The 26,219-nt window shown below is 42.1% G+C and overlaps 4 protein-coding genes and 3 pseudogenes across 4 annotated transcripts; all 7 read right to left on the reverse strand.

Annotated features, from left to right (window-relative positions):
• Positions 1-275: 275 nt before the first annotated feature.
• On the reverse strand, positions 276-1,199 carry LOC131808438 (uncharacterized protein C2orf16-like; annotated as a pseudogene).
• Positions 1,193-2,957, reverse strand: LOC131840610 (uncharacterized protein C2orf16-like; annotated as a pseudogene).
• Positions 2,958-4,595: 1,638 nt separating this feature from the next.
• LOC131840611 (uncharacterized protein C2orf16-like) lies at positions 4,596-5,822 on the reverse strand. The gene has a single exon (XM_059188762.1). It carries the CDS (start codon positions 5,820-5,822, stop codon positions 4,596-4,598), a length of 1,227 nt encoding a protein of 408 aa, XP_059044745.1.
• Positions 5,717-10,916, reverse strand: LOC131808439 (uncharacterized). Its single transcript, XM_059134374.1, has one exon. The coding sequence runs from the start codon at positions 10,914-10,916 to the stop codon at positions 5,862-5,864; it is 5,055 nt and encodes a 1,684-aa protein (XP_058990357.1). The 3' UTR covers positions 5,717-5,861.
• A 55-nt stretch (positions 10,917-10,971) lies between these two features.
• LOC131808440 (uncharacterized protein C2orf16-like) lies at positions 10,972-12,100 on the reverse strand. The gene has a single exon (XM_059134375.1). The coding sequence runs from the start codon at positions 11,977-11,979 to the stop codon at positions 10,972-10,974; it is 1,008 nt and encodes a 335-aa protein (XP_058990358.1). The 5' UTR covers positions 11,980-12,100.
• LOC131808441 (uncharacterized protein C2orf16-like) lies at positions 12,025-14,028 on the reverse strand. The gene is given in 3 exon segments (XM_059134377.1): positions 12,025-12,042; positions 12,377-13,155; positions 13,782-14,028. Coding segments are annotated over 3 exon segments (1,044 nt in total).
• A 131-nt stretch (positions 14,029-14,159) lies between these two features.
• On the reverse strand, positions 14,160-16,619 carry LOC131808442 (uncharacterized; annotated as a pseudogene).
• Between the last annotated feature and the right edge of the window lie 9,600 nt (positions 16,620-26,219).

Consider the following 26,219-nt stretch of genomic DNA (forward strand, 5'->3'; position numbering starts at 1 on the left):
CTCTTAGAGGGATGGTGATGTCTCCTCTGAAGAAGGCTTCAGTGGCTCCTCTTATAGGGACTGTGATATCTATCTGAGGAAGATTTTGATTGCTCCTCTCAGAGGGACTCTGATGACTCTTTAGAGAAGGACTTTAGTGGCTACTCTCAGACTGTGATGGCTCTTCTGTGGAAGATTTTGGTGATTTGGGAAGATTTTGGACTCTGATATCTCCTCTGAGGAAGGCTTCAGTGGCTCCCCTTAGAGAGACTGTGATGTCTCTTCTGAGGAAGACTTCAATGGCTCCTCTCAGAGGGACTGTGATGTCTCCTCTGAAGAAGGCTTCGGTGGCTCCTCTTATAGGGACTGTGATATCTCTTCCGAGGAAGATTTCGATTGCTCCTCTCAGAGGGACTGTGATGGCTCTTCTGAGAAAGACTTCAGTGGCTCCTCTCACAGGGACTCTGAATGCTCTTTAGAGAAGGACTTCGATGGCTCCTCTCAGAGGGACTGTGATATCTCTTCTGAAGAAGGCTTCGGTAGCTCCACTTAGAGGGACTGTGATGTCTCTTCTGAGGAAGGCTTTGGAGGCTCTTCTTAGAGGGACTGTGATGTCTCTTCCGAGGAAGACTTCGATGGCAACTCTCAGAGGGCCTGTGCTGTCTTCTCTGAAAAGGGCTATGTCCTCTCACCTCGAAAGGACTGTGATGAGTTTTCTGAAAGAGACTGTGACTGCTCCTCTCAAGGGGACTGCAACATCTCCTCTTAGAGGGACTGCAACATCTCCTCTCAGAGGGACTGTGACATCTCCTCTCACAGGGACTCTGATGGCTCCTTTCAGAGGGACTGTGATGGCTCTTCAAGGAAGGACTTCAGTGGCTCCTCTCAGAGGGACTGTGATGGCTCTTTAGGGAAGGACTTCAGTGGGTCCTCTCAGAGGGACTGTGATGGCTCTTCAGGGAAGGACTTCAGTGGCTCCTCTCAGAGGGACTGTGATGGCTCTTTAGGGAAGGACTTTGGTGGGTCCTCTCAGAGGGACTGTGATGGCTCTTCAGGGAAGGACTTCAGTGGCTCCTCTCAGAGGGACTGTGATGGCTCTTCTGAGAAAGACATTGGTGGCTCTTCTCAGAGGAACTGTGATGTCTCTTCTGAAGAAGACTTTGGTGGCTCCTCTCAGAGGGACCATATGGCTCGTTAGAGAGGGACTTTGAAGGCTCCTCTCAGAGGGATTGTGATGGCTCTTTAGGGAAGGACTTCGATGTCCTCTCAGATGGACTGTGATGGCTCTTTAGAGAAGGACTTCGAAGTCTCCTCTCAGAGACTGCGATGTCTCTTCTGAAGAAAACTTCGAAGGCTCCTCTCAGAGGAACTGTGGTGGCTCCTTTCAGAGGAATTACATGGGTTTCTCTCCCTTAAGAAGCTATGGTGGCTTTGCTTCTGGGTGCAAATTTCTCTTTAACCTGATTGTGTAAGGTTCTTTTAAGCAACCATTTAGATTTCCCCCTTGGCTTGAACTCTGGTTCCTATTTTGGAGCTCTTGGACTCCTGGCTAGAGATTTTCTATCTGTAGGAGTTTTTCTTACCTGCTATTGTCGTTTTGAACAATAACCACAGGCTGTCCTACTGAAGTGGTTATGACAATAGCACTTCTTTAGGAAACTATGGGCTTGGGTATGTCTAAGTTGGAAAGAGCTAACTCTTTTTGGTTGTTGAGCTGATCTGTATTGTTGTATTTCTTCCCATACCATCTTCTCCTGCTTAGTGGTTATGTCTGTTGGATTTAGCTTAACAACTGACATCCTCTCTCTTTTGATATCTCTGATGAGGAATAATCTCTGGCTTTTTGTTTTTGATGGTGGTTTTTGCTTGAATGCAAATGGTCTGGCCTTGACTTGTATTCAGGCTTCTGTCCAGTAAAAGCCATAATTCTGTCTGCTGGAATGCTTGCTTTAGACCTTGAAAAAGCAGTTGAATGAATTTGGGTTGGGAGGATTTCTTAGATTGTCTTTTTGAAGAGGCAGTAGTTGTCTGAGATACTCCATTCCTCTTCCTTCTTAACTGGGCTGGTAAATCCAGAGAAGAACTTGGTATTGTGGTTCTACCATTTGTGTATAATTTTGTGTTTTGTGTTCTGTGTCCCGTAGTGATTCTTTTCTTTGGGTATTTTGAACTATGGGTCTTTTGGTTCTCCTTTAGCCCACTTTTCATCCTGAGTACTTTCAGAGTCACTCTCTGGTAGAGAGTGAACATGAGTAAACTCATAGTGCCCTGGCCCTCCAATTGTCATCTTTCCTGCTAGGGCAGGACTCATATACTGTCTTTGCCTGATGTGGACTTGTACAGGAGCAGGAGATTGGGAAGATACAGACTGGAAATCCATTGTAGAAGTAGGACTCTTGGAAGCTCGAGTATAGATTTGTAGCTTTCCTTAGTGATGGTGATATAGAACTCCTTGGTGTGATGGATCTGTCTCTTCTGTGATACTTTGGGACTTGGGATCTTTTCCCAGTTATCAAACTAAAGCCAAGACGCAACCTAATCTCTCCGTGGCCTTTAGGAGTGCTTACAAGGTGGAGCTGTGGGTAGATAAGAAGGTAAGGCACCAAAGTGCCCTGTAATTTATGACAGCAATTAAATCCTACACATAGGCCACACTGTAGGCATATAGGGTATTTTAAAACCAGACCTAAAGTTAGAGGTGGAGGTACATTGGTGGGTATTTGACTCCTTAACAGTTTTGCTGCCATTTTTAGCTGCAGATCTTGTAGCAACTGGAACTGTACTGACAAGTCAGTCTTGGCCTGGGGAAGATAACTTGGCTTGAGACAGTGTTGGGACTCAAAAATCCTTGTCTGTGAACTCTGTGAGTTCTCACTCTCTTCCATTGGAACAGAATCTTTCCTAGTGAAAACTATGTTGAAGGAAGTCTCTAAATTTATTGGGACAGGAGGCTGGCCCTCTGTACATGAAACAGGCATGTGCTGAATGATTTCCTGGGATATATCACTAAGCTTTGAACTTTTCTTTATGTTCGCACTAGCCCCAGAGTATTGCTATATTATGGAGGACATGGAGCTACGTGTCCACATCCTTAAGGCTCTTTGTTCGTGACCATGATACGAGTGTCTCTGAATGTAGTTTTTGGACACAAGTCTGAGAAATAATACTTTGACTATTCTCTAGCAGACTCTTGGAAAGTTCCATCAGTTCTGCAGGAAACCCAAATAAATTCTGAATAGATATCTGACAGATATCTGCAGTGGCTCTTTCTGTTACAGATGTTTGAGAAAAAAGGTTCCTTTCCATAGCGGTTCCCAAGACCTTCCCTAACACTAGCATCTTGGAGAGATATTTTCTGGGTAGTCACTGTCTCCAGGAGTGATTCTCCCAGACATTCTGTTGTCTGCTCAAGACAGATCCGTTAAGGCCTCTTTGAGTTCCTGATCCTGACTGGAAGGCCCTAGATGGTGATCTCCAGCTTTGCAGTGGATGTTGGGATAGGCGCTGGAGTGAATTCTCTAGCCTCTCCACCTGCTTCTTATCAGTCCTCCTACATATGACACCCACTCCTGGGATCTCAAAATGTGGCATTTCTACAATGTTAGCTATCTTAATCAGAGGGTTGATTGTGAAGGGACAAGGGAAGGGTTGAAGTTTGTATCATAGTAGAGTCTATAAATTATTCTTCAGACTGCAAAATATCTGTCCCAAATTTTTTATATCCAAGGCCCTTGACACTTCTGGTATCTCCAAATCACAAAGGCTTCCTAATTCAGATGCTTTGACAGAGCTTGAGATGAGCGAGTTTTAAGAGTTCTCTAGAAATCTAGAGAAATAATTCCCCATTTGTAACTCTTCTCTTGACATAAAATCCTCAGATTCCCTATTCTGATATACCTGTACTAGATACAAATCCTCACATTCCATGATATGAGGAGGCCCTATTTTTACCCCCATTCCTTTCACAGCCTGAAGCCCTTGTTCATGAGTGAACACTGTCGATTCCTCCAAAGAAAATGCTGGCTTTGAGAGTGATTCTGAAGATTTCTCTTTGGTATTTGGCCTCAGAGTTAGTTCTCCAGGTTCTACCATTTCTTGAAGATGTGGTCTTGGGAAGAAATCAAACAATCCATTTCTTCAGTAGCTGATCCTAAGGAAGCGCCTATTGGTTCTACAATCTGAGGAATGGGTAGTGGTGCTAATTCCTCAGATTTTACAATTTGAAGTGGTGGCCCTGGGATTAACACAGTCTTTAAAATTTGAAATTCTATCAGCTTCATTATATCCAAAATCTGGTGTGTTGGCTCTGTGGTTAATACCTTTGATTTTACACTTTGCAACCATAGCCCTGAGGTAAACTCAGAAGGTCTCACATCTTGTACTTTTGGAATCAGTCCAACATAGTCTACCATTTGAGAGGTTTCCCCTGGTGTTAATGCTACAGACTTTACAACCTGAAGTGGTAGCCCAGAAGTCACTTTCACATATTCAGCAACTTTTCGGGGGCCTATTGAGGTTATTCCTATTGGTTGAGCAGCTTGAAGCTGTGTCTTTGTAGATCCTGTGACTTGATCTAGTGGCCTTGGACTAATCCTCATAAACTCTGTAATTTGACCCTATAGTCCTGGAGCTATCTGTGAATATTTCATACTTTGATTCTGTGACTGTGTAAGCCCCATTGGTCCATCCCCTTGCTGCCATGTCTCAGATGTGAGCTCTACAGATTCTGCATGTCCTGTAGATTGACGTGTTTGCCTTGTGGACAAATCTAAAGATTCCTCCCTTTGAAGCCATTGCTTAGAGTTTGAACCCACAGATCCAGGAACTGGATATCTTAGCTTTGGTGTCATCTCTGAAGATTCTGAGACATGATGTAGTGACTTTGTAGTCAGTGCTTCTGATTCTTCCCTTTGCAGTCTTTTCTTGGAGATCACCTCCACGAATTCTAGTGCTTGAGGATAGGGCCTTGGAGTGCTCTCTGTATATCCAGTGGTTTTACTTATTGGCTCTGGGGTCATGCCAAGGAATTCCTTCTCTGTTGGCCTTGTTTTGGGGGTCAACCCCATAGTTTCTGTAGTGTGACGCTTGGGCTCTGGTGTCATCTTTTCAGATCCTGTAACTTCCTGCACTGGCCTTGTATATGATTCCCCCAAGTCCTTAACTTGAGGCCATGACTGAGAGAGCAACTCGAGAGTTTCTGGGATTTTCTTTAAGGTTAATTCTAAGGATTCAGAGCCTTGATTCCTTAGCACATGAGTCAGATCAACAGATTCTGGGACTTGAAGATCTAGCCTTAAAGGCACTCCTGAAGATTCCATGGTTTTACTTGTTGACTTTGGGGCCAACCCCACAGATTTTTCCACTGTTTCATTGCCTTGATGTGCTGACCTTTCTGTGGTATGATAAATTGGTATTGAAATCAAATTTACAGATTTGGAGACTTGATGCTTTGGTGTTGGGATCACCAAATTCACAGATTTAGGGACTTGAGGCTTTGGTGTTGGGATCATCTCTGCACCTTCTACAAATTGATGCCCTGGCCTAGGGATTATCTCTGGGGAGTCTGTGATTTGATAGCTCCTCTTTGGAATTAGTTCCTCAGATTTTGTTCTTGAAAGCAGTGACCCCAGTAGTAACTCTACAGATTTCATATCTTGTTGCAGAGATGCTGAAGACAATGTCACATGTTTTATACTTTGCAACTTTGCTTCTGGAGTAAACTCCAAAGGTTTCTCACCTTGTCGATGTGATTCTGGAGACAAATTTGAAAAGTTAACACTACACAACATGGGTCCTGGTATGAACTTCTTAGTTGGCTCTGGTGCCAACACTGTTGGTTTCATACCTTGCCATCCTGAAGTCAACTCTTGACAATTCATAACTTACTGTGGGGACCCTGGTGTCAACTCTACAGATTTTGTATCTTTAAAACATAGTTCCGGTGCAAAGACCTCAGAATTAACACTTGGTGACCTTGGGCACCATGGAAACTCTGAAGAATTAGTACTTGGAGGCTGTAGCTGTAAGTTTGACTTCAAAGATGTCACATCTTGAGAACATGGCTCTGATTCAAACACCACAGATTTCTGTCTGAGGCAAGAAATCAAATCCTTAGAATTCACATCTTGAGGTTGTGGCCCTGGTTTCAACACCAGAGGTTTCACATCTTGAAAACACACCTTTGGTGCAAACACCACAGATCTCTCACTGTGATGCATGAGGTGTGAAGGCAACTCCCCAGAATTCATACCTTGAGCATGTGGCCCTGGATTTAACGCCATAGATTTCACTTTTGTAAAACATGGCTCTAGTGCAAACATCTCACATTTCAAGTCCTGCAGCTCAGAGCCTGAAGCCAGTTTCACAGAATTTCCACCACAAGACACTGGCTCTTTGTTGGTCTTCACAGACTTTACATCTTCAAGCAGTGGCTTTGGTAAAAATAACACAGATTTCATACCATTCAGCGAAGAGCCTAAAGTGAACACTGAGTACACAACTTGTTGCTGGGACCCACAGTGATTCTCCAAAAACTGGATTTCTGGAAACTTTGTCCCTGGAATTAACTCAGAAGATTTTACACCTTGCAAATGTGGTCCAGGGCTGAACAGAATAGATTTTGTACCTTGATATTGTGACGTAGGATCCAAGTCAGAGGGTTTCATGCCTTGCATCTCTGGGTCTGGATTAAACTTTATAGCATTTATGCATTGAAGTTCTGACCCAAAATTCAAATCAGAAGAATTCACACCTTGCAGCTCTGGGCCACAGTTTAATTCTTGTGATGTTATACCTTGAAACTTTGTCCCTGGACTCAATTCGCGTTTCACATTTTGTAAATGTTGCACAGGGTCGAACATAAGAGATTTTATACCTAGAACTTCTGACCCCAGATTCAAATCCAAAGATCCCATACCTTGACATTTAACCCCTGAAGTCAACTCAAAAGACTGTATACCTTGCAAAGGTGGCCCAAGTTCATACCCCATAGAATTAGCACATTGCACTTTCGGCTCTGGATCCAACTTCAAAGAATTTACACACTTCATCTGTGGCCCGGGGTTGCATTCCATAGGTGCTACAGCAAGAAACTTTGACCCTGGAAACAATTCGGATTTCAAATCTTGTAATTGTGGTTCAGCACTGAACACCATAGACGTCTCACTTTGATTCTTGGACCCCGGATTCCCCTGAGATCCTGGACCTTGACCTTTTGTCCCTGAAGTCAATTCAAAGGACTGTACACCTTGCAAAGGTGGCCCAGGTTTGCACCCCATAGAATTTGCACATTGTAATTTTGGCTCTGGATTCAACTTAGAAGAATTTACACACTTCCTCTGTGGCTCAGGGTTGCATTCCACGAGTGCTATAGCAAGAAACTTTGACCCTGGAATCAATTCAGATTTCAAATCTTGCAAATGTGGATCAGGGTTGAACACCATAGTTGTCTCCCTAGGGGTCTCTGACCTCAACTCAGAATACTTTGTACCTTGAAGTTTGGAAACTGAAGTTAATTCAGAAGGGTTTATACCTTGCAAGGGTGGCTCAGATTTGCATTTAACAGAATTTACACACTGAAGTTTTGGTTTTGAAATAAATGCAGAAGAATTCACATCCTGCAAAGGTGGCCCAGGGCAGAACACCTGGGGTTTTATACCTCGAGGCTCTGATCCAGAATTCAACTCAGATTTTACACCATTCAATGGTGGTCCAGTACTGAATGCCCTAACATTTCTACACTGAAGCTGTGGGGCTAGATTAAATTCAGAGGATTTCCTACCTTGTAATTTAGGATGATGCTTCGTTTCCAGAACTGGCTCATATGGAAGCTTCCTGTCTGTGCACAACTCAGGTTTTATCTCTTGTAACTGTGGCCCTGGATTGAACTTGAAGGATGGCATACCTTGAAGCTTTGATCCCTGGCATAACTCAGAGGATTTAACATCTTGCCACTGTTGCTCAGGATTGGATTCCTCAGATTTCACATCTTGGAGCTTTGTCTCTTTGCACAATTCTGAAGATTTTATATGTTGCCAATGTGGTCCAGGGTTGTACAGCACAATTTTCACACTTTGAAGCTCTGGCCATGGTTTCAACGTACAAGACTTCTCTTCTTGCCGCTGCTTCCCAGCATTGAACTCGGAAGATCTCACATTGCCAATCTTTGATTCCAAGGCTAACTCAGAGGGTTTTGCGACCTGGAACTCTAGGTCCTGGTTGACCTCTGTGGTTTTCATTTGAAGCTTTACAGACTCAGGAGATTTTGCACCTTGCAACGTTGCCCCAGGGCTGAATTTCAGAGATTTCATGCCTTGAATGTGTGATCCTGGTGTCAACATAGGCAGTTTCCTATTTTGTAACCGTGGGACTGACTCAAACCCCAAAGATTTCACATCTTGGGTCTTTGCACCTAGAGTCAATTCAAGAGGTTTCAGGTCTTGCCACGTGGGTCTGATAAGGAACTCCACAGATTCTCCACTTTGAAGCTTTGTTTTTGGTGTTAACTCCGAAGATGGCACACCTTGTAACTGCAGAACCGGTTTTAAGTCAACAGATTTCAAATCTTGGAGCCTGCCCTCTAGCATCAAATCGGATTTCTCACCTGGTCTCTGTGGTCCGGGATTGAACTCCACAGATTTCACCCCTTGAAGCCTCCTCCCCTGAATTAAATCAGATTTCCCACCTTGTAGCTTTGGACCGTGGTTGAACTCAGAGGGTTTCACTTGTTGAAGTTTTGACCCTGGGATCACTTCAGAAGATCTCACACCTCGCAAGTGCGATCTAGAACCGAATCCTGCCGATTTTTTATCCTGAAGTTTTATACCCATGATCAATTCAGAACATTGCACGTCTTGTAACTGTGGGCCTGCTTTCATACCTGAAAACTTCCTCTCCAGGGTTAGATCAGAAGATTTCTCCCCTTGTAACCTTGGATTAGCTTTCAGTTCTGCAGATTTCACACCTCCAAGCTTTTCCCTTGGGATCACTTGTGAAGATTTCCCATCCTTCAAGTGTGGTCCACACTTGAAATTCATAGATTTTACATCTCGAAGCTTTATAGCCATGATCAACACAGAAGATGTCACATCTTCCAACTGGGGACCCGACTTGAAGTCCATGGACTTCACTTTTTGAAGCTTTGTCCCCTGTATCAATTCAGAAGATTTCACACCTCTCAGCTGTGGCCCAGGTTTGACATTCACAGATTCCACATCTTGAAACTTTGTTTTTGAGATTAATTTAGAACATTTCTCTCCTTGAAACTGTGGGTCAGGGTTGAACACCACCTGCACATTTTGAAGCTTTGATCCAAGAGGCAGGTCAGAAGATTTCACAACTTGCACCTGGGGACTGGGACAGCTTTCTTTATGTTTTACATGTTGAAGCTTTGTCTTTGAGGTCCTTTTGGAAGAATTCACATGTTGTGACAATGGCCCAAGGTTGAAATCTGTACATTTGGTACCTTGAATCTTTGTTCCTGTGATCAGTGTAGAAAATGTTATACCATTCAACTGTGAACTTGGATTTAACTCAGTAAATGTCTTATCTTGGGACTTTATCTCAGGTGACAACTTAGAAGGTTTTAGATCATGCCACTGTGACCCAGAGTTGAAATTCTCAGATTTCATATCTTGAGGCTTTGTCTGAAGAGTCAATTCAGAAGACTTTGTGCTTGTCAAGTGTAGTGGGGAGTTCAATTCTCTACTTGTATTGCTTTGTAATTGTGACCCTTGGCTTAATAGCCCAGATTTCACACCAGGAAGCTGTGGACCTTCCATAAGCACCAGAGACTTCACACCCTGAAGCTGTGCTCCTGGGGATGACTGTAAGGGTTTCACTGCTTGAAGCTTTGGTTTTGCAGGCAGTTTAGTAGATTTCCTATCATGCATGCAAAGCCTAGATTCCAGTGGTATAAATTTTATATCCCAGAGCTTTGACCTTGAAGTCAGCTCACATGATTTCACACTTCTAACCTGTCGACAAGGTTTCAAATCACAGTCTTGAAGCTCATGTTCCTGGAGTGATGCCGAAGATTGTGTATCTTGGAGCTTTGGCCTTGGAGTTAATGTAGATGACTTTCTATCTCTGAACTGTATCAAAGGTTTCAACCCTAGAGACTTAACACCTTGAGACTGTAACCCTATAGACTTCACACCTTGGAAATCAGGTCCTGGTATCCACTGGATACACCTCACTCTTTCCAGCTGTGGCTCTTTTTTGAATTTAGTAGTTTTGACATCTTGAAGCTGTGGCTCTGAGGTTGATGCCAAAACCTTCCCTTTTTGCAGCTGTGTTCCTGCGCGCACCCCAGAGGTTTTCATGTTCTGCAACCGTGGCACAAGGTTGAACTCTGTATATATCACACCTTGAGATTTGGACCCGAGAGTCAATTCAGATGACTTCACATCTCGTAACTGTGTCGAAGATTTCAACCCTACAAATTGAACACCTGGAGACTGTGACCTGAGATTGAACTCTACAGATTTCACAGCTTGGAACTTAGGTCCTGGGATCCACTGAATGCATCTCGTACTTTCAAGCAGTGGCTCTTGTTTCAACTCAACGGTTTTTACACAAAGCTGTGGCTCTGAAGCTAACTCAGAGCCTTCAGTCTGGTGCAGTGGTGCCCCTGGGGTCAACTTAGGAGACTTTGTGCTTTGCAGCTGTGGTTCAAGTGGTTCAGGCTTGAATTCTTTAGGTTTTAAACCTTGAATATTTGATTCTGGAGTCAAGCCTGATCTCATACTTTCCAACTGTGACTCAAAATTGAGGTCTACGAATTTTTTACCTTTAAATTTTAGCTCTGGAGTTAACTCCAAAGACAGCCCATCGTCTGACTTAGCCCCTCTCTGCAACTGCTCTGAATTCACACATTGATGCTCTGGAGAGATTACAGATAGCGTGCCATCCTGTTCTGGCCCAGACGTTAAATTCATGAGTGCCGTCTCTGGAAACTGTTGCCTTGGGGCTAAATCCACAGTTGTTACTCCTTCAAACTTTGATCTTCTGGTCGCTTTCACAGATTTTACTTCCTGCTTGTTTAGCCTCGGGGTCAACTTTACAGATTTTGCACAGTGCGGCTCTGAATCTGGAGTTTCCTCTACAGATTGTAAACTTTGATGCTTTAAACACGGGGTACTGTGGACTAGGAGTTAGCAAAGTAGATTCCGTACGTTTTAGACCCTGTCCTGTAGTTAAGACCACGGATTTCACATCGTTCAGCTCCGAGGTCAACAACTCAGATTTGACACTTTGAAGTTTTGAGTCTGGGGTCAGCTCCATTGGTTTCATACCCCCCACACCTTGCCCTTGGATCAGTTCAGAAGATTTTATACCTTGTAACTGTGTTCTTCTAGCCAACTCAGAATAGTTTACACTTGGCAACTGTGACTCAGGAGTCAACCCCATAGATTTTTCATCTGGTTTCTCTGGCTGGAAGACAATTCTATAAGAAATGTTACCTTCCATGTTGGACATTTGGTCCACCCCTAAATTTTTTACACCTTGAAACAGTGTCTCTGGTACTAGCCTATCAGGCTTGACCACTTGCTTTTGAGGTCCTGGGGACAACCCCACAGATCTTACTCCCTGCATCTTTGGGTTTGGGGTCAACTCAAAAAATTTCACATATTGTAGTTGTGGCCCTGAGATTAACTCTGAAGATTTCACACATTGAGGTTGAGTTCCTGATGTCAGATCACAAAATTTGACATCTTGTAACCATGGCCCTAGGGTAAGCCCTACCTGTTTTATATCTTGAAGCCCTGGAGATGTCTTTGCTAATTTAGAATCTTGAAGTGCTAATTCTGGAGTCATCTCTACAGAATTTCCACCATTAAACACTGATCCTGGGGTTTGCTCCCCAAATTTGACACCTTGAAGTTTTGGCCCTGAGGTCAATTCAGAAAATTTGACATCTTGCTGCCTTGGCCCTAGACTCAGTTCCTGAGACTTCACAGCTTGAAATTGTAGTTCTGAGGCCAATTTCATAGACTGCATGCTATGAAACTGGGGTCCTTCAATATATGAAGAGTTTTCATATTTTCACTCAAGAGCTCTTGGCTTAATGGTAAAGGTGATTCTGTTACAAATCCTAAGGATTGTACATCTTGAACCTGTGTTCCCGGTACACATTGCACATGTTTCAAAACTTGATGCTTTGGTTTTGAGGTCAAATCAGAAAATCTGACATCTTGGGGCACGTGGGTGGCTCAGTGGGTTAAAGCCTCTGTCTTCAGCTCAGGTCATGATCCCAGGGTCCTGGGATCGAGCCCCACATCAGGCTCTCTGCTCAGCAGGGAGCCTGCTTCCTCTCTCTCTGCCTGCCTCTCTGCCTACTTGTGATCGCTGTCAAATAAATAAATAAAATCATTAAAAAAAGAAAAAAAAATCTGACATCTTGCAAGCATGGTCCTGAGTTTTGTTCCACAGATTTCATACCTTGATTTTCTGGTTCTGGAGAGAGTTGTTTGAACGTAACACTTTGATTCTTTGGCTGTGGGGTAAAATCTGATAATTTGATTTCTTGCACTGGAGAATGTGGAGTCAGTGCATCAGATTTCACACTATGATGTGGGGACCCTGAGATGAAATCTACAGGTTTTTCTCCTTGAAGAAGTGGTCCTGGAGGTAAATTTGAAAATCGGACACTTTGCAAATATGGCCCTGGGATCAATTTCACACCCTGAAGCTGTGCCCCCTTAGTCAATTCCTCTGATATTATACATTGTAGTATTGGTTCTTGTACCAGCTTCTCAGATTCTACCATTCCAGTAGTAGCTGGCTGTTGGACTAAGTTAACATATTCCACATCTTGTAATTGTGGCTCTGGATGCAGCTGCATAGACTTTACTCCGTGGAACTGTGGCTCTGGGGTCAACTACAGAACATGTCGTTTTGGTCCTGTGATAAATTGTTTAGGTCCCACCACTACTGGGGATGACTCAGGGGTTAACTTCACAGATTTCAAATTTTGCATTAGTGGCTCTGATTTCTCATATTGCATTTGTGGTCCTAAAGTCAATTCCAGGGATCCTTTTACTGAATATGGTGGTACTGGCATCATCTTCTGGATATTTTCAACTTGAGACAATGCCAACCCAAAAGGTTCTGTGTTTTCGTATTCTGACCTTAGGGGTATCTCTGAAGGCTCAGTAACTTGGAAGGTATGGCTTTAGAGTCATTCCTGTAGATTCTATAACTTGACCTGTTGGTTTTGGTATTAATGCCACTTGGAGAAAGCCCTAGAAAAGAGCCGTGCAGTTTCTGTGTCTTGATGGCCTGGCCCTGGAGTCATCTCTGAAAAATTCTGAAAATACGGCCCTGGGCATCATCCCAGTAGTTCCTGTGACTTGCTCTGGGATTAATTTCACAGATTCCTCCTCTTGTGGCCAGGTCTCCGAAGCCAGCTTTACGGATGCTGTGTCTTGATGCCTTGGTCTAGAAGCTGGACCCAAAAATGTTGTTCCTTGTAAATGTGGTTCCGAGCTTAGTTTCCTCGATTTGACATATAAGTGTGTTTTAGGAATCAAACTCTTAGGGGAACCTGGGTGGCTCAGTGGGTTAAAGCCTCTGCCTTCGGCTCAGGTCATGATCTCAGCGTCCTGGGTTCAAGCCCCACATCAGGCTCTCTGCTCAGCGGGGAGCCTGCTTTCTCCTCTCTCTCTCTGCCTGCCTCTCTGCCTACTTGTGATCTGTCAAATAAATAAAAAAAATCTTTTTTTTAAAAAAAGGAATCAACCTCTTAGATACTTCCAGTGGTACAGTTAAATCCACAACTTTACTGCCATGCATTAACAGACCTAGAGTTAACTCCTCAGATTTTGTACTTTGGGGCTGTGGTTCTGGGGTCAGCAGCACAGATTTCACACCTTGAAGCTGAGACCCTGGGGCTAACTTCACAGAATTCCCACTTTCCAGCTGTGAAATAGGAGCCAACTCATTAGATGTTACAATCTGCAGTTGAAGTTCTGGGGCCAGTTCTCTAGGGCTTACAGTTGGGATCAGCTGTCCATATTTCACCATCTGTGGGACTGAACCTGGAGTCATCTCTACACATGTTACATTGTGCAATCCTAGGGGTAACATCATAGAATCCACAATCTTAAGTTGTGACATTGGCTTCACCCCCAAATATTCTACACCTAGAAGTAGAGATGTGGTGGTCATTACTACAGATTCTGTGACTTGATGCAGTGGCTTTTGGCTCATTTTCTTAGATGCTGCTCTTTGACCCAGTGATCTTGGGACTGTCCCTAAATGTTCCATTATTTGATGATGTGACTGTTTTGACTCAGTCACATTTCTGATAATGGGGTCAGAAGCCGACCCCATAGTTTCCATCATTTGATGGCTTTGCCTTGGACTCATCTCTGAAGATTCTAAAATCTGATGCCATGGGGTCAACCTTAGAGATTCCATGACTTGATGAGGTAGCCCTGGGGTTAATGCTGTAGTTTTTGTGCCTTGAACATATGGTGGTGGAATCAACTCCACAGAGTCTTGCGCATGAATCCATGACCCAGGAGTCAACTCCAGAGGTTTCCTGACTTAAGATACTGGCCTTGAGGTCAAATCCTGACTTCTGCAACTTGTGATTGTAGTGTTATGATCATTCCCATGGATGACCCCAGTGCTACTGGAGTTACCTTTAAAGAATGTATGGATTGATGTGATGGCATTGGAATCGTCTCTACTGATTCTGTGACTTTAAATGGTGGCTTTGGAGGTAAACCCACAGATCCTACAACTCCAGGTGGACCAATAGTAGGAGGAGAGGTAGAAGATGTCAAACCAACTGGTTGAGCTTCTCCTGCAGCCAAAGTTGCAATTTCAGACTGTGAATCTCCAGATTCTATAACATGTGGCTGTGCTGGTGGAATTATTCCCACAAAATCCATAGCTTGTAATAGTGCCACTGGAGTAACTTGGAGTAACTTTCATGTAATCAGTAACTTGATGCAATGGACTGGAGATCATTTCCAATGATCTGTATTTTGACATATTGGCCCTGGAGGAATCTTCAATGGTCCTGTGATTTGACTTTGTGGCTTTGAGGTTATATTCACTGATCCAGTAACTTCAGGATGTGGCCTAAAAGTCATTGCCACAGTTTCCACAACTGTATATTGTGCCTTTGGATGCATCTTTCCTGATGGTATGACTTCATGGTCCAATGATGTGGTTATTTCCCCTGATTTCATGGCTTGAGATGGTGTTCTTGGGGTTATTCCCACTGGTTTTATGATATGTGGATGTGATTCATTAATCATCCCCATAGAATCCATGACTTGAAGCAATGCTGCAGGCGTTACCCTCACATTATCTGTGACTTGATTCAGTCGTCTGGAGGTCACCTTGGATTCCATAACTTGATGCTGAGCACTTGGTGTTACCTCCAGTGGTTTAGTGACTTGATATGATGGTTTAGTGCTTACACTCACTTTTTTGTGGTTTCCATTGGTTTCCCAACTTTGTCTGGTGGCTGTGGGAACAAACCCACAGATTCTATCACTTCTGAATGTGATTCTGGGATCATCCCCATTGAAGCCATGACTTGAAGTAATGCTAAAGGAGTTACCTTTATGCTCTCTGTAACTTGACATGGTAGCCTTGGGGTCAATTCCACATTAGTCATGTGGGACTTATGCTGCTGAATCCTTTTTTCCAGAAAACCTATGACCTTCTGTTCTATATTAAGTTCTAGAACATGTTTTGGCTGCTCCTGCAGTCCAGGGGTTTTCTCTGGAATTACATCAGCTCCTAAACTTTTGGGAAGTGGCATGCCCAATGATGTAACTAAGGACCTGGATTCAAGGATTTGTGGGCCATCCCCAAGTTGTGACTGCTTACCTGGGATAATTGACTGAAATTTTTGTTTCTGTTCGATTTAATCCAGATTCCACTCCAATATTCACAGGGAGCCGAAATAATGTACAGTTTGGGAATTTAATGTAGAGACTTTGTTCAGTGCTTTGATGAATGGGCATAGATACCTGGATTTGAGGTTTCTGTGGTTCAGGAACTCCTCCTTGTGCCTCAGTTAAATAATTCAGCATTGCCCATGATTCCCTCACTGGCAGAGGCACTGTTTCTTCCCTCAAAGTATTAACCTTCCAAGCTATATGTCCCTCTAACTCCCACCTAGCCAAAGGAGAGAACCAGATTGGAGCCCACCCCAAGAATCATGGTCTTGCCTTGGTGAAAATAAAATCTGGCCCATGATCCAATGTCAAATGACTCTTGCTCTCTCCCCCATTCTTTGTTTTTTCTTGTTGGCAGAGATCTGGGGTTTCAAACACAGAGTTGATAATAGAGTTTTGGGATCTTAAGGGTGAAAGAACTTCCAAATTCTATAACAGTTTTGATTTCCCAAACTCTGAGAGCTGAAAAGGAGGCAGGGCTGTGCCTTGGTTCCTTAACATAGAAGACTGGTTTTTGGGTAAACTAGGTAAATTATGGCTCTAGAGTTTCCAGGTTGTTCCTTCAGAAAAGACAGGAAGGTGGGACAGGCTGGAGTTGTTGCATAATGATCCGCAGGATTTGCTGTAGTTAGCAGAATGTTTTGCCTTCTTACAGCCACAACAGGGTAGAACAGGCTCCTGAGCCACAAGCACAGAGGAGGTGGAGGAAGAAATCATATCCTGTGATTCAAGCAAACACAATTCCATAAGACCTGATATAGGAAATAAAAGTTTCCATTTGCTTTGAGGCAGGAAAAAGTAGGAAAAGGGAAAGGTAATGGCTATTTCACATGTGAAATATTTTGGCCTGAGGGAGAACAGTAACAACAAAAGAGGTTGTTTTCCCCAATATCAATTACTTACATAAAGAATTCCTCTATAAGGAGGAGAGGAAGGTATGGGTCTCCATTCCAATCAGAAATGATCCATGGACTAAACCTTTGGACCCAGAATTTGTCCCCACTGCCCAAACTAAGTAAATAAGCAACCAACTAACAATCTCTCTTTTCCCTCTCTTTTTCCCTCCCTCTTTCCCTCTTTCCCACCTCCCTTCTTCGGTCTCTTCCTCCCTCTTAAAAGTTCTACCACCTTTGGGGCATCTGGCTAGCTCGGTTGGTAGAGCATGCAATTCTTGATCTCGAGAATTCAATTCAATTCAAGTAGAGTTTACTTAAGACAAAAACAAAAACTTGCACCACCCAACCTCCTCCCAGAAACGACCTTCCCTGACCTTGCACATTCCAGATGTTGGAAGATCTGTTGAAGACTTCTGTCCATTGACCAGAGTACATACTCCTGGGCCCATCCCATGGGGAGACCTGAAAAGCTGGACACAAGAGTAGGTCAATGTCACTGAAGTGGTATTAAAGTACTAGTAAGGAAACCAATAAGAATAGTGACTTAACTTAGAAAAGGAATAATTGTGAGGGAAGTAAAACAGTACTAGGTACCTTTCTCCGAACTCCTACAGAGTTTATCAGTAGAGTAAGCTGAAGAGAGGAGGAATGGATAGAGAAGGTCTCTATCACAGTCTCTACTCACTGTGTCCCATTAGCTTCAGAGCAGCTCATCCTAAGATTTTCTTCCCACTGGGAAGCTGGGAGCAGAGATAAGGAAGCTTTTAGCACCCTAATTGTTGATGATGAAGTTCTAGAACCTAGGTGAGGTTCCGTGGGCTGAGGGCTGGAGCCCATGACCAAGAAAGATTTCTTGAGACATCTTTGGTGCAAAATAGTCGTTTATTAAAGCACGGGGACAGGACCCCTGGGCAGGAAGAGCTGCTGCCCCCGGTTGTGAGGGAAGGGAGGTGTCAATGGAGTTTTCATATGCTAAAGAGGGCCTACAAGGTGCCAGAGGCCTTGTGGCTTGATCAATGTTGTCTTTTGGCAAGCCATTCACATTTCTGCTATCAAGCATCTTTGTTAGTGAGATTTAGGTTTAGAAGAGATTTGACTTTATTTAGGGCTTGAGGAACTGAGTTATTTGCCTCTGGAAATTGTGCTATTGATAAGGTAACTTCTTTGTTTGTAGATCTCTAGGACATTTGTAAACCAGGGAAGACTCTGTCTTGCAGGATTTTGATGTCTGCAAGTTAACTGTTTTCTCATTTATGGAAGTCAGGGGTGCCTGAGTGATGTCACACACATTATTGAGGGGAGCGGGTGGAGAGGGGTGCAAGGTGCCAGCTTTTGCTTTGTCTTCAGCCAGCCTCCTGCTCCCTCATCATTGATACCACCTCTACCATGTTCCACCCCCTTGTTTTACAGATAAGAAAACAAAGGTGAAGTTAATTACTGGTAGAGCTCAGACTTAACCCAGGGCTCAAGTTTTTATATTTTGAACTCTACTATGCTGCCTTCACCGCGGAGTAGATGAAGCTGTTGGAAAGAGCAGGAACAATCATGCGAGTAGGGAGTTGGAGTAGGGGAACCAAAGTTCATAACACATATTTTTTCCCCCAAAGGAGTCTATCCAGTGCCTATGACAGGGGAAAAAGCTATCGGAACTTCCTGCACCAAACATTAATCTCACCCAATTTCTTTCCTGATACTTTGAGTTCTACACAAAAGGAAAATTAGGCAAAAAAGAATGGGGAAAGGAAGCATAGGAAGAATTATCAATCTGTTTACATCTCTTTGGAAGTTGCTCAAAAGAATCTAGTAAATCTTTGGAGATGCTAGAAAGAATAAGCACTTTTCTTTCATTTACATAATCTTTTTCCAATTCCCTCCCTCAACCTGTTATTAAAGTCTGGAGTCTTAAAAGAGACCCACAGTTGATTTGTCATTAGCCTTGAGCTGAAGAATCAAGGATAGGATCTTTCTGACCTGTGAGTTTCTGGATCTTTTTCAATGTATGCTGCTTTGAAGTCTAGAATGGCACAAAGAGAAAAAAATAAAATCAGAAAATGTTCTAGGTTAGAGAATCAAGAGCACATTTCCTCTTACAGACACAAATATTGATCCAGTTGGTGTCCATAACCACAGCACAACTGGCACCCCTTTCATGTATTCATAGATCATTTAATGAGTGCTTACTAAGTTCTAGGCATTAGCTTGGGTGCTAGGACTACAAAGATAAATATGACTCCTGTATTCTGGGAATTCACATTAATAGGGAAATCAGATGTCTAAACAGTTAAGTTATAATACAGTGTGGTAAATATAGAGCACATAAACCACATGTAAATAAATATAGAACAGAAGCATCTAAATATATTAATAAATAAATTTATAAAGTTTATTGATATATTAATAAATAAATATATAACAGAAATATAAGCGCCAGAGAATAAAAGGACAGGGATTCACTGCCTGGGAGAGATGGGAAAAGTTACTCCAGACGTGGCCATTTGTACTGGAGTCTGAAGAATCAGCAGAAAGTTTTTAGGTGAAAAAAGAGCATTCCAGGCAAGTCCAAAGCAACATCCCCAAGAAGATTATAAAGTCATGAGTGTCAGGTGCACATTTGCTAAGACAAAAGCTGAAAATAGAAGTGGAAGCCAGATTTTGCCAAATGATGGAATTTTTATTTTATCCTTTAGGGCAGAATTTCCCGATCAGTAACGTAAACTCCTGAGTTTTTTGCAAGCATGTTCCAAGTCACTTTAAAGGCAGAATTACATTTGTTACCATTTCAAATAAAACAATTTTTATTTCTCCCTTTTGAATCATGACATCAGTCTTGGAGAGTGTATTATAAGAGCCTCCATAATATTATTCATAGTATTGCCAAATGTTTTAGCTAAACAAAGTTGAATAAAAGTGTTAAAAGCAAAAATTCTCCCAGGAAAGGTGATTCAACATAAGAAAGTGAATCAATGTGCTACACCACATTAATAACACAAAGGGGAAAAAAGCTGGACAATTATCTCAACTGGTGGAGAAAATGGATTGCCAAAATCCAACACCTATTCATGATTTAATTAAAAAAAAAAACACTCAACAAACTAGGAATAGAAGGGAATTTCCTCAATATAGTAAAAGGTATTTTTTTTAAGATTTTATTTATTTATTTGACAGAGAGAAATCACAAGTAGATGGAGAGGCAGGCAGAGAGAGAGAGGGAAGCAGGCTCCCTGCTGAGCAGAGAGCCCAATGCGGGACTCGATCCCAGGACCCTGAGATCATGACCTGAGCTGAAGGCAGCGGCTTAACCCACTGAGCCACCCAGGCGCCCATAGTAAGGGGTATTAATGAAAAACCCATAGCTAATATCATTCTCAATAGCAAAAGCCTGAGAGCTTTTCTTTTAAGGTAGTGAACAGACAAGGATGCTCAATTTCACTACTTTTCTTTAACATTGTACTAGAAACTCCAAACAGAGCAATTAGGTAAGAAAAGTATAAGCCATCATTTCCTTTGGAAAGGAAAAGTTAAACAATCTCTATCTCTATTCGTAGATGACATAAACTTACTTACAGAAAATCGTAAAGAATACACACACACACACACACAAAACCCAATTAGAACTAATAAATGAATTTAGCAAAGTTACAGAATGCAGTATCAACACACAAAAATCAGTTGTTTTGTTGTTGTTGTTGTTGTTTTTAAGTTGGCTTTATACTGGGCCCCATGGAGAGCTTGACCTCATGACCCTAAGATCAAGATAAAGATCAATATCAAGACCCAAGATGAGATCAAGAGTTGGATGCTTAGGGGTACCTAGGTGGTTCAGTCATCAAGCGTCTGCCTTCTGCTCAGGTCATGATCCCAGGGTCCTGGGATCAAGCCCCACATCTGGCTCCCTGCTCAGCTGGAAGCCTGCTTCTCCCTCTCCCACTCCCTCTGCTTGTGTTCCCTCTCTCACTGTATCTCTCTCTCTCTGTCAAATAAATAAATAAAATATTTTTAAAAATAAATAATAATTTAATTTAATTTTTTAAAAAATGATTGAAAATAGAAACCCTGCCTATGTTTCCAGCCTGCCTCAAGAAGTTGGGATAGATCAGGGCGCCTGGGTGGCTCAGTGGGTTGAGCCACTGCCTTCGGCTCAGGTCATGATCTCAGGGTCCTGGGATCGAGTCCCGCATCGGGCTCTCTGCTCAGCAGGGAGCCTGCTTCCCTCTCTCTCTCTCTGCCTGCCTCTCCATCTACTTGTGATTTCTCTCTGTCAAATAAATAAATAAAATCTTTAAAAAAAAAAAAAAAAAGAAGTTGGGATAGATCAGCCTCCACAAATATATTTATATCAGCCAATTTTTCAATCTCTCCCCCCACCATTGTGTGTGTGTGTGTGAGTCTATATATGTGTGTGTCTGTGTGGTGTTATAATAAAGAACACATCTGGTGTTTGTCCCAGACTCCTGACACAGAGCTTCAAAAACACTGGGAATTTCCTGAGTGATAGGAATGCCTTGGTTATGCTAATGAGGTAGAAAAGAAACCACTTCTCCCTTTACTTTAGGAGGCTGAATTAACCTGGATTCTAGAATCTGATCAAGATTATTAGAAAGGAGGGACGCCTGGGTGGCTCAATTGGTTAAGCAGCTGCCTTCGGCTCGGGTCATGATCCCAGCGTCCTGGGATCGAGTCCCACATCGGGGACTCGCTCCTTGCTCCGCAGGGAGCCTTCTTCTCCCTCTGACTCTGCCTGTGCTCGCTCTTGCTCTCTCTCTCTCTCTGACAAATAAATAAATAAATAAAATCTTAAAAAAAAAAAAAAAAAAGATTATTAGAAAGGAAAACTCACAGGTCAGTCTCCTTCATGGAAACAGACGCAAAATTCCTAAACTTAATATCGGCAAACTTGACCCAACAATATATAAAAAGGATCATGAACAGTATCACAAACATGTTATATTTGTTTCAGGAATTCACAGTTGGTTTAATATTTTAAAAATTCATTGTAATTCAGCAGTTTAATAGAATAAACAAGAAAAATCGTATGAACATCAAAATAGAGGCAAAATTGCTTGATAAAATTCAGCACCCATTCATGCTAAAATTCTTAGCAAACCAGAAGTAAAAGGGAGCTTTCTTCATCTGCTAAACAATATTTACAAAAACCACACAGCAAACATTACACATAAATGGTGAATTAAAGAAAACCTTTCTCTACATAAAAAAAAGAAGATAAAAATCCCCGCTATCTACTGAACACAGTACTGAGAATCCTACTCCATGCAATAAAGCAAGGAAAAGAAATAGAAGTCATAGGATTAGAAAGGAAGAAATAAAGTTATCATATGCAGACAATGGGACTGTGTAGGGAATCACAAAATGCCTTTGGAAAAGCATCTACCGATCCATTTTCAGGATTGATAAGCAAATTAAGCAAGATTTTTAGATAAAAGGTCAATATAGAAAAGTCTATTTTATTTTGAGGTATTTATTATTATTTTTTAAAGATTTTATTTATGGGTGCCTGGGTGGCTCAGTGGGTTAAGCCTCTGCCTTGGGCTCAGGTCATGATCTCAGGATCCTGGGATCGAGGCCCACATAGGGCTCTCTGCTCGGTGGGAAGCCTGCTTCTCCTCTTTCTCTCCCTCTGCCTGCTTCTCTGCCTACTTTTGATCTCTGTCTGCCAAATAAATAAAATCTTTAAAAAAATAATAATAAAAAATAAAATAAAATAAAATACTAGACATTGTGTCCCTCCTAATAATCATCATGACCTTTGAAATTGTCTCACATCTCTCCAAAGAAGTAATTCTGATAAGTCTTAGACCCAACTTCCCCATTTAAAGAAATAGAGAAGAAAAATGGAACATATTAAATAGCAACAGGGGTATTTAATCAGTAAAATCTTGCTTGCAAAACTCTAGAGGACAAATGATCCATTTCTTTAACATATAAATGGAAAGAATAAAAGAAAGATTTGGAGGTAGGGAATCTACCTCCAAATTATAAGGAAATTAAACACACCAACCAGTCTCAATATGTGAACCTTATTTAGATCTTGAGTCAAACAGACTGTACAAAATAATTTATATCATTTATGATACATTTGGTATTTGAATACTGATGGATATTTGATGGAACTCAAAGATTATTGTTACATTTTTAGGCATATAATGATCCTGTGATTAAGTATTTTCTCTTAAAAAAGTCTTTACCTTTTAGAAACACATATTTAATTATGAATGAAATTAGGTTACCCGACATTTGCCTCAAAATAATGTCTGAGTTGAAGCTGGGTTATGGAATCATGAAGATTCATTATGCACTTTTTTTAAAAAGATTTATTTTATTATTTTTTTTTATTTGACAGACAGAGATCACAAGTAGGCAGAGAGGCAGGCAGAGAGGGAGGAAGGGAAGCAGGCTCCCCGCTGAGCAGAGAGTCCAACTCAGGGCTCCGCTGGATCCCAGGACCTGAGCAAAGGCAGAGGCTTTAACCCACTAAGCCACCCAGGTGCCCCTTATTATGCACTTCTATGTGCTTTCGATTTGTTTAAACATTTCCTTAAAATGACAAAAAATTATTTACTATAGCTCCAAAAATCCCTCTTTATTGAAAGCTAAATATTATTAAAAGAAATTAAAAAGGCCTAAATAGGGGCGCCTGGGTGGCTGAGTGGGTTAAAGCTTCTGTCGCAGGCTCAGGTCATGATCTCGGGGTCCTGGGATCAAGCCCCACATCGGGCTTTCTGCTCTACAGGGAGCCTGCTTCCTCCTCTCTCTCTGCCTGCCTCTCTGCCTACTTGTGATCTCTGTCTGTCAAATAAATAAATAAAATCTTTAAAAAAAAAAAAAGGCCTGAATAAATGGAAAGACAAACACATTCATGGATCAGAAGACTCATTATTTTTACTATATTAATTATCCTTAAACTGACCTATAAATTCAGTCCAATTCCAATAAAAATCCTGCATATTTTTGAGTGACAATTAACATGATAATTAAAAAATACAGAAATGCCAATGACCTGGGATGCCTGGGTGCCTGGGACACTCTGTTGAGTGTCCAACTCTTGGTTTTGGCTTGGGTTGTGATCCTGCATTGAGCATTGCACTTAGTAGGAAGTTGTTTGAGATTCTCTCTCTCCCTCTCCTTCTGCCCCTCCCCCAGCTCACATGTGGGCACGTGCTCTCTCTCTAAATAAAATAAATCTTAAAAAAAAAAAAGAAAGAAATGCCAATGATGTAGAATATCTAGACAATTTTGAAGAAGATCAAAGTTGTAAGACACAACCAAACTTCAAGAGTTACTACAAAGTCACATTGTTGTGCCCAAATTTTGAGACCCCCCAAAGACGACCACCAGAGTCCAGAGTCAAAGCCAAACAGCAAGGGTCATTTATTACAAGTTCGAACCCGGACCTCCGCACACTCGTTGCCAGTGACGCTAAGAGGTCCCGAGCTCAGGATCACAATACTTTTTATACACTATTTTTGGGGAGGCAGGGACTTAGCATACATCATAGTATCTTGTAACAAATCGCCACATACCACGGGAAAATCAAAAAGGAACTCTATAATATGACTGGTGCGCTACAGAGCAGGAAAAGGCTGGGAACGGATTATTGGTTAGGGCAAAGGGCTCTTCAAACAAAGGGTCATTCTTCAAACTGCTGAGTTGGCGCCGCTAGGGTATGTGTCACCTCAGGATTGACCGGGGTCTTCCTGTCAAGCTGTGGGGCACCAGATGGTTGTTATCTCTTGGCCCAGAGCTAGATGGGGGTTCCAGGAGCAGTCATTCTGTTACGTCCAATTCCGGGTGGGGGTTTCTCTGGCCTCAGATGGCTGTTATCTCTTGGCCCAGAGCCGGATGGGGGGCCCGGGAGCAGCCATTCTGTCAGGCCCAATTCTGGGAGGGGGATGTGTGGTTACAGAGTGTCTATAGAAAGTCTGCTGGTATTTTTCCATCTCCTCATGGGTTAGCAAGCAAAGGTACAGAAGCAGAAATAGCGGTAATGGTTATAATTTAGGCATCTCAACATTAATAATGACAGTGAAGTACAAGGACAGACAGACCAACGTAACAAAATAAAGAGCCCTGAAACTGACCCACACATGTGTACATTTATATGATTTATGACAGGGTCATCAATGCAATTGAAAGAGAAAAAGTGATGGTCTTTTCAATACATGGTGCTGGGAGAAACGACTGGAGTTTAGAGTGTGATGGTGAGGTACTCATGTAAGTGTAGGGTCAGATTTAAAATTTTGGTATTTTGTTCATCATAAATTTTCCACATTAATTTTTATTTTTAAATAATATTGTATTAAACATTACCTTGTTTACTAAGCTTTTTTTGATGCCCCTTAAATTTTGTGCCCAAGGTGAATGGCTCTCTAATTTCACCCAGTCCCTGGCTTCCTGGAGGGATAGGATAATTCTACGGGAGGAAAAAAGAACTTTAATCCTACCTTATACCACACACAAAAAAGTAATTTGAGATGGATCATCAGCCTTAATGTAAATGAAAAGAAAAAAAAGGTGGGGGAGGCTTTTAGAAGAAACATTAAAGACTATTATCACAGCCTGGGGGCAGGCAAAAATTTCTTACATTGGAAACGACAAAAAAGCCCTGAGCATAAAAGCAAAAACTGATACATAGATTGGATTTCATTAAAATTAAGAACTTCTTTTTTTTTTTTTTTTAAGATTTTATTTATTTGACAGAGAGAGATCACAAGTAGACAGAGAGGCAGGCAGAGAGAGAGAGGAAAGCAGGCTCCCTGCGGAGCAGAGAGCCCAATGTGGGACTTGATCACCAGGACCCTGAGATCATGACCTGAGCCAAAGGCAGCGGCTCAACCCACTGAGCCACCCAGGCGCCCCAAGAACTTCTGTTCATTAGCACACCACTGTGAGTGAAAAGATAAGCCACAGTGGGAAGATCTATTTTTAGTACCTATATCTGACACACAAATCATGTCTATAATATTTAAAGAGTTCCTCAAATTAGTAAGTAAAAGGAATTTTACCAATTCATACTTCCATTAGTAGAGTATGAGAATTCTAGTTTCTCCACATTCTTCTTAACACTTGACATTGACCATCTTTTTAATTTTAGCTACTCTAGGTAGTGTGTTTGGCATTGCGTTGTGGTTTTTAATGTGCATTTCCATGTTTACTAATGATACTGAGAAACTTCTTGGTCATTTGAAAATCCTCTTTTGTGACCTTCCTATTCAATTTTTGGGCCCATTTTTAACGGTTGGATTGAGAAGAGCAGGCAGCCTGCTTCCTGGTATGGAAACAATGCTGCAGCTGCAGCTACACTGGAATAATGAGGCCCTGAGGCTGGTGGGATTTAGGTCCTCCTGGTCCTAGGACCTCAGAGATAGTAGACTGGGAGTCTTGACAAAGGTCTCTGTGACCAAGC

Source organism: Mustela lutreola, chromosome 9, assembly GCF_030435805.1.
Source record: "Mustela lutreola isolate mMusLut2 chromosome 9, mMusLut2.pri, whole genome shotgun sequence".
Lineage (NCBI taxonomy): Eukaryota > Metazoa > Chordata > Mammalia > Carnivora > Mustelidae > Mustela > Mustela lutreola.

Coding starts and splice junctions, on each gene's coding strand:
- LOC131808439 (XM_059134374.1), bottom strand. CDS start 10,916: ATGAATTTAACGTCTGGGCCAGAACAGGATGGCACGCTATCTGTAATC.
- LOC131808440 (XM_059134375.1), bottom strand. CDS start 11,979: ATGCAGTCTATGAAATTGGCCTCAGAACTACAATTTCAAGCTGTGAAG.
- LOC131840611 (XM_059188762.1), bottom strand. CDS start 5,822: ATGAAACCAACAGTGTTGGCACCAGAGCCAACTAAGAAGTTCATACCA.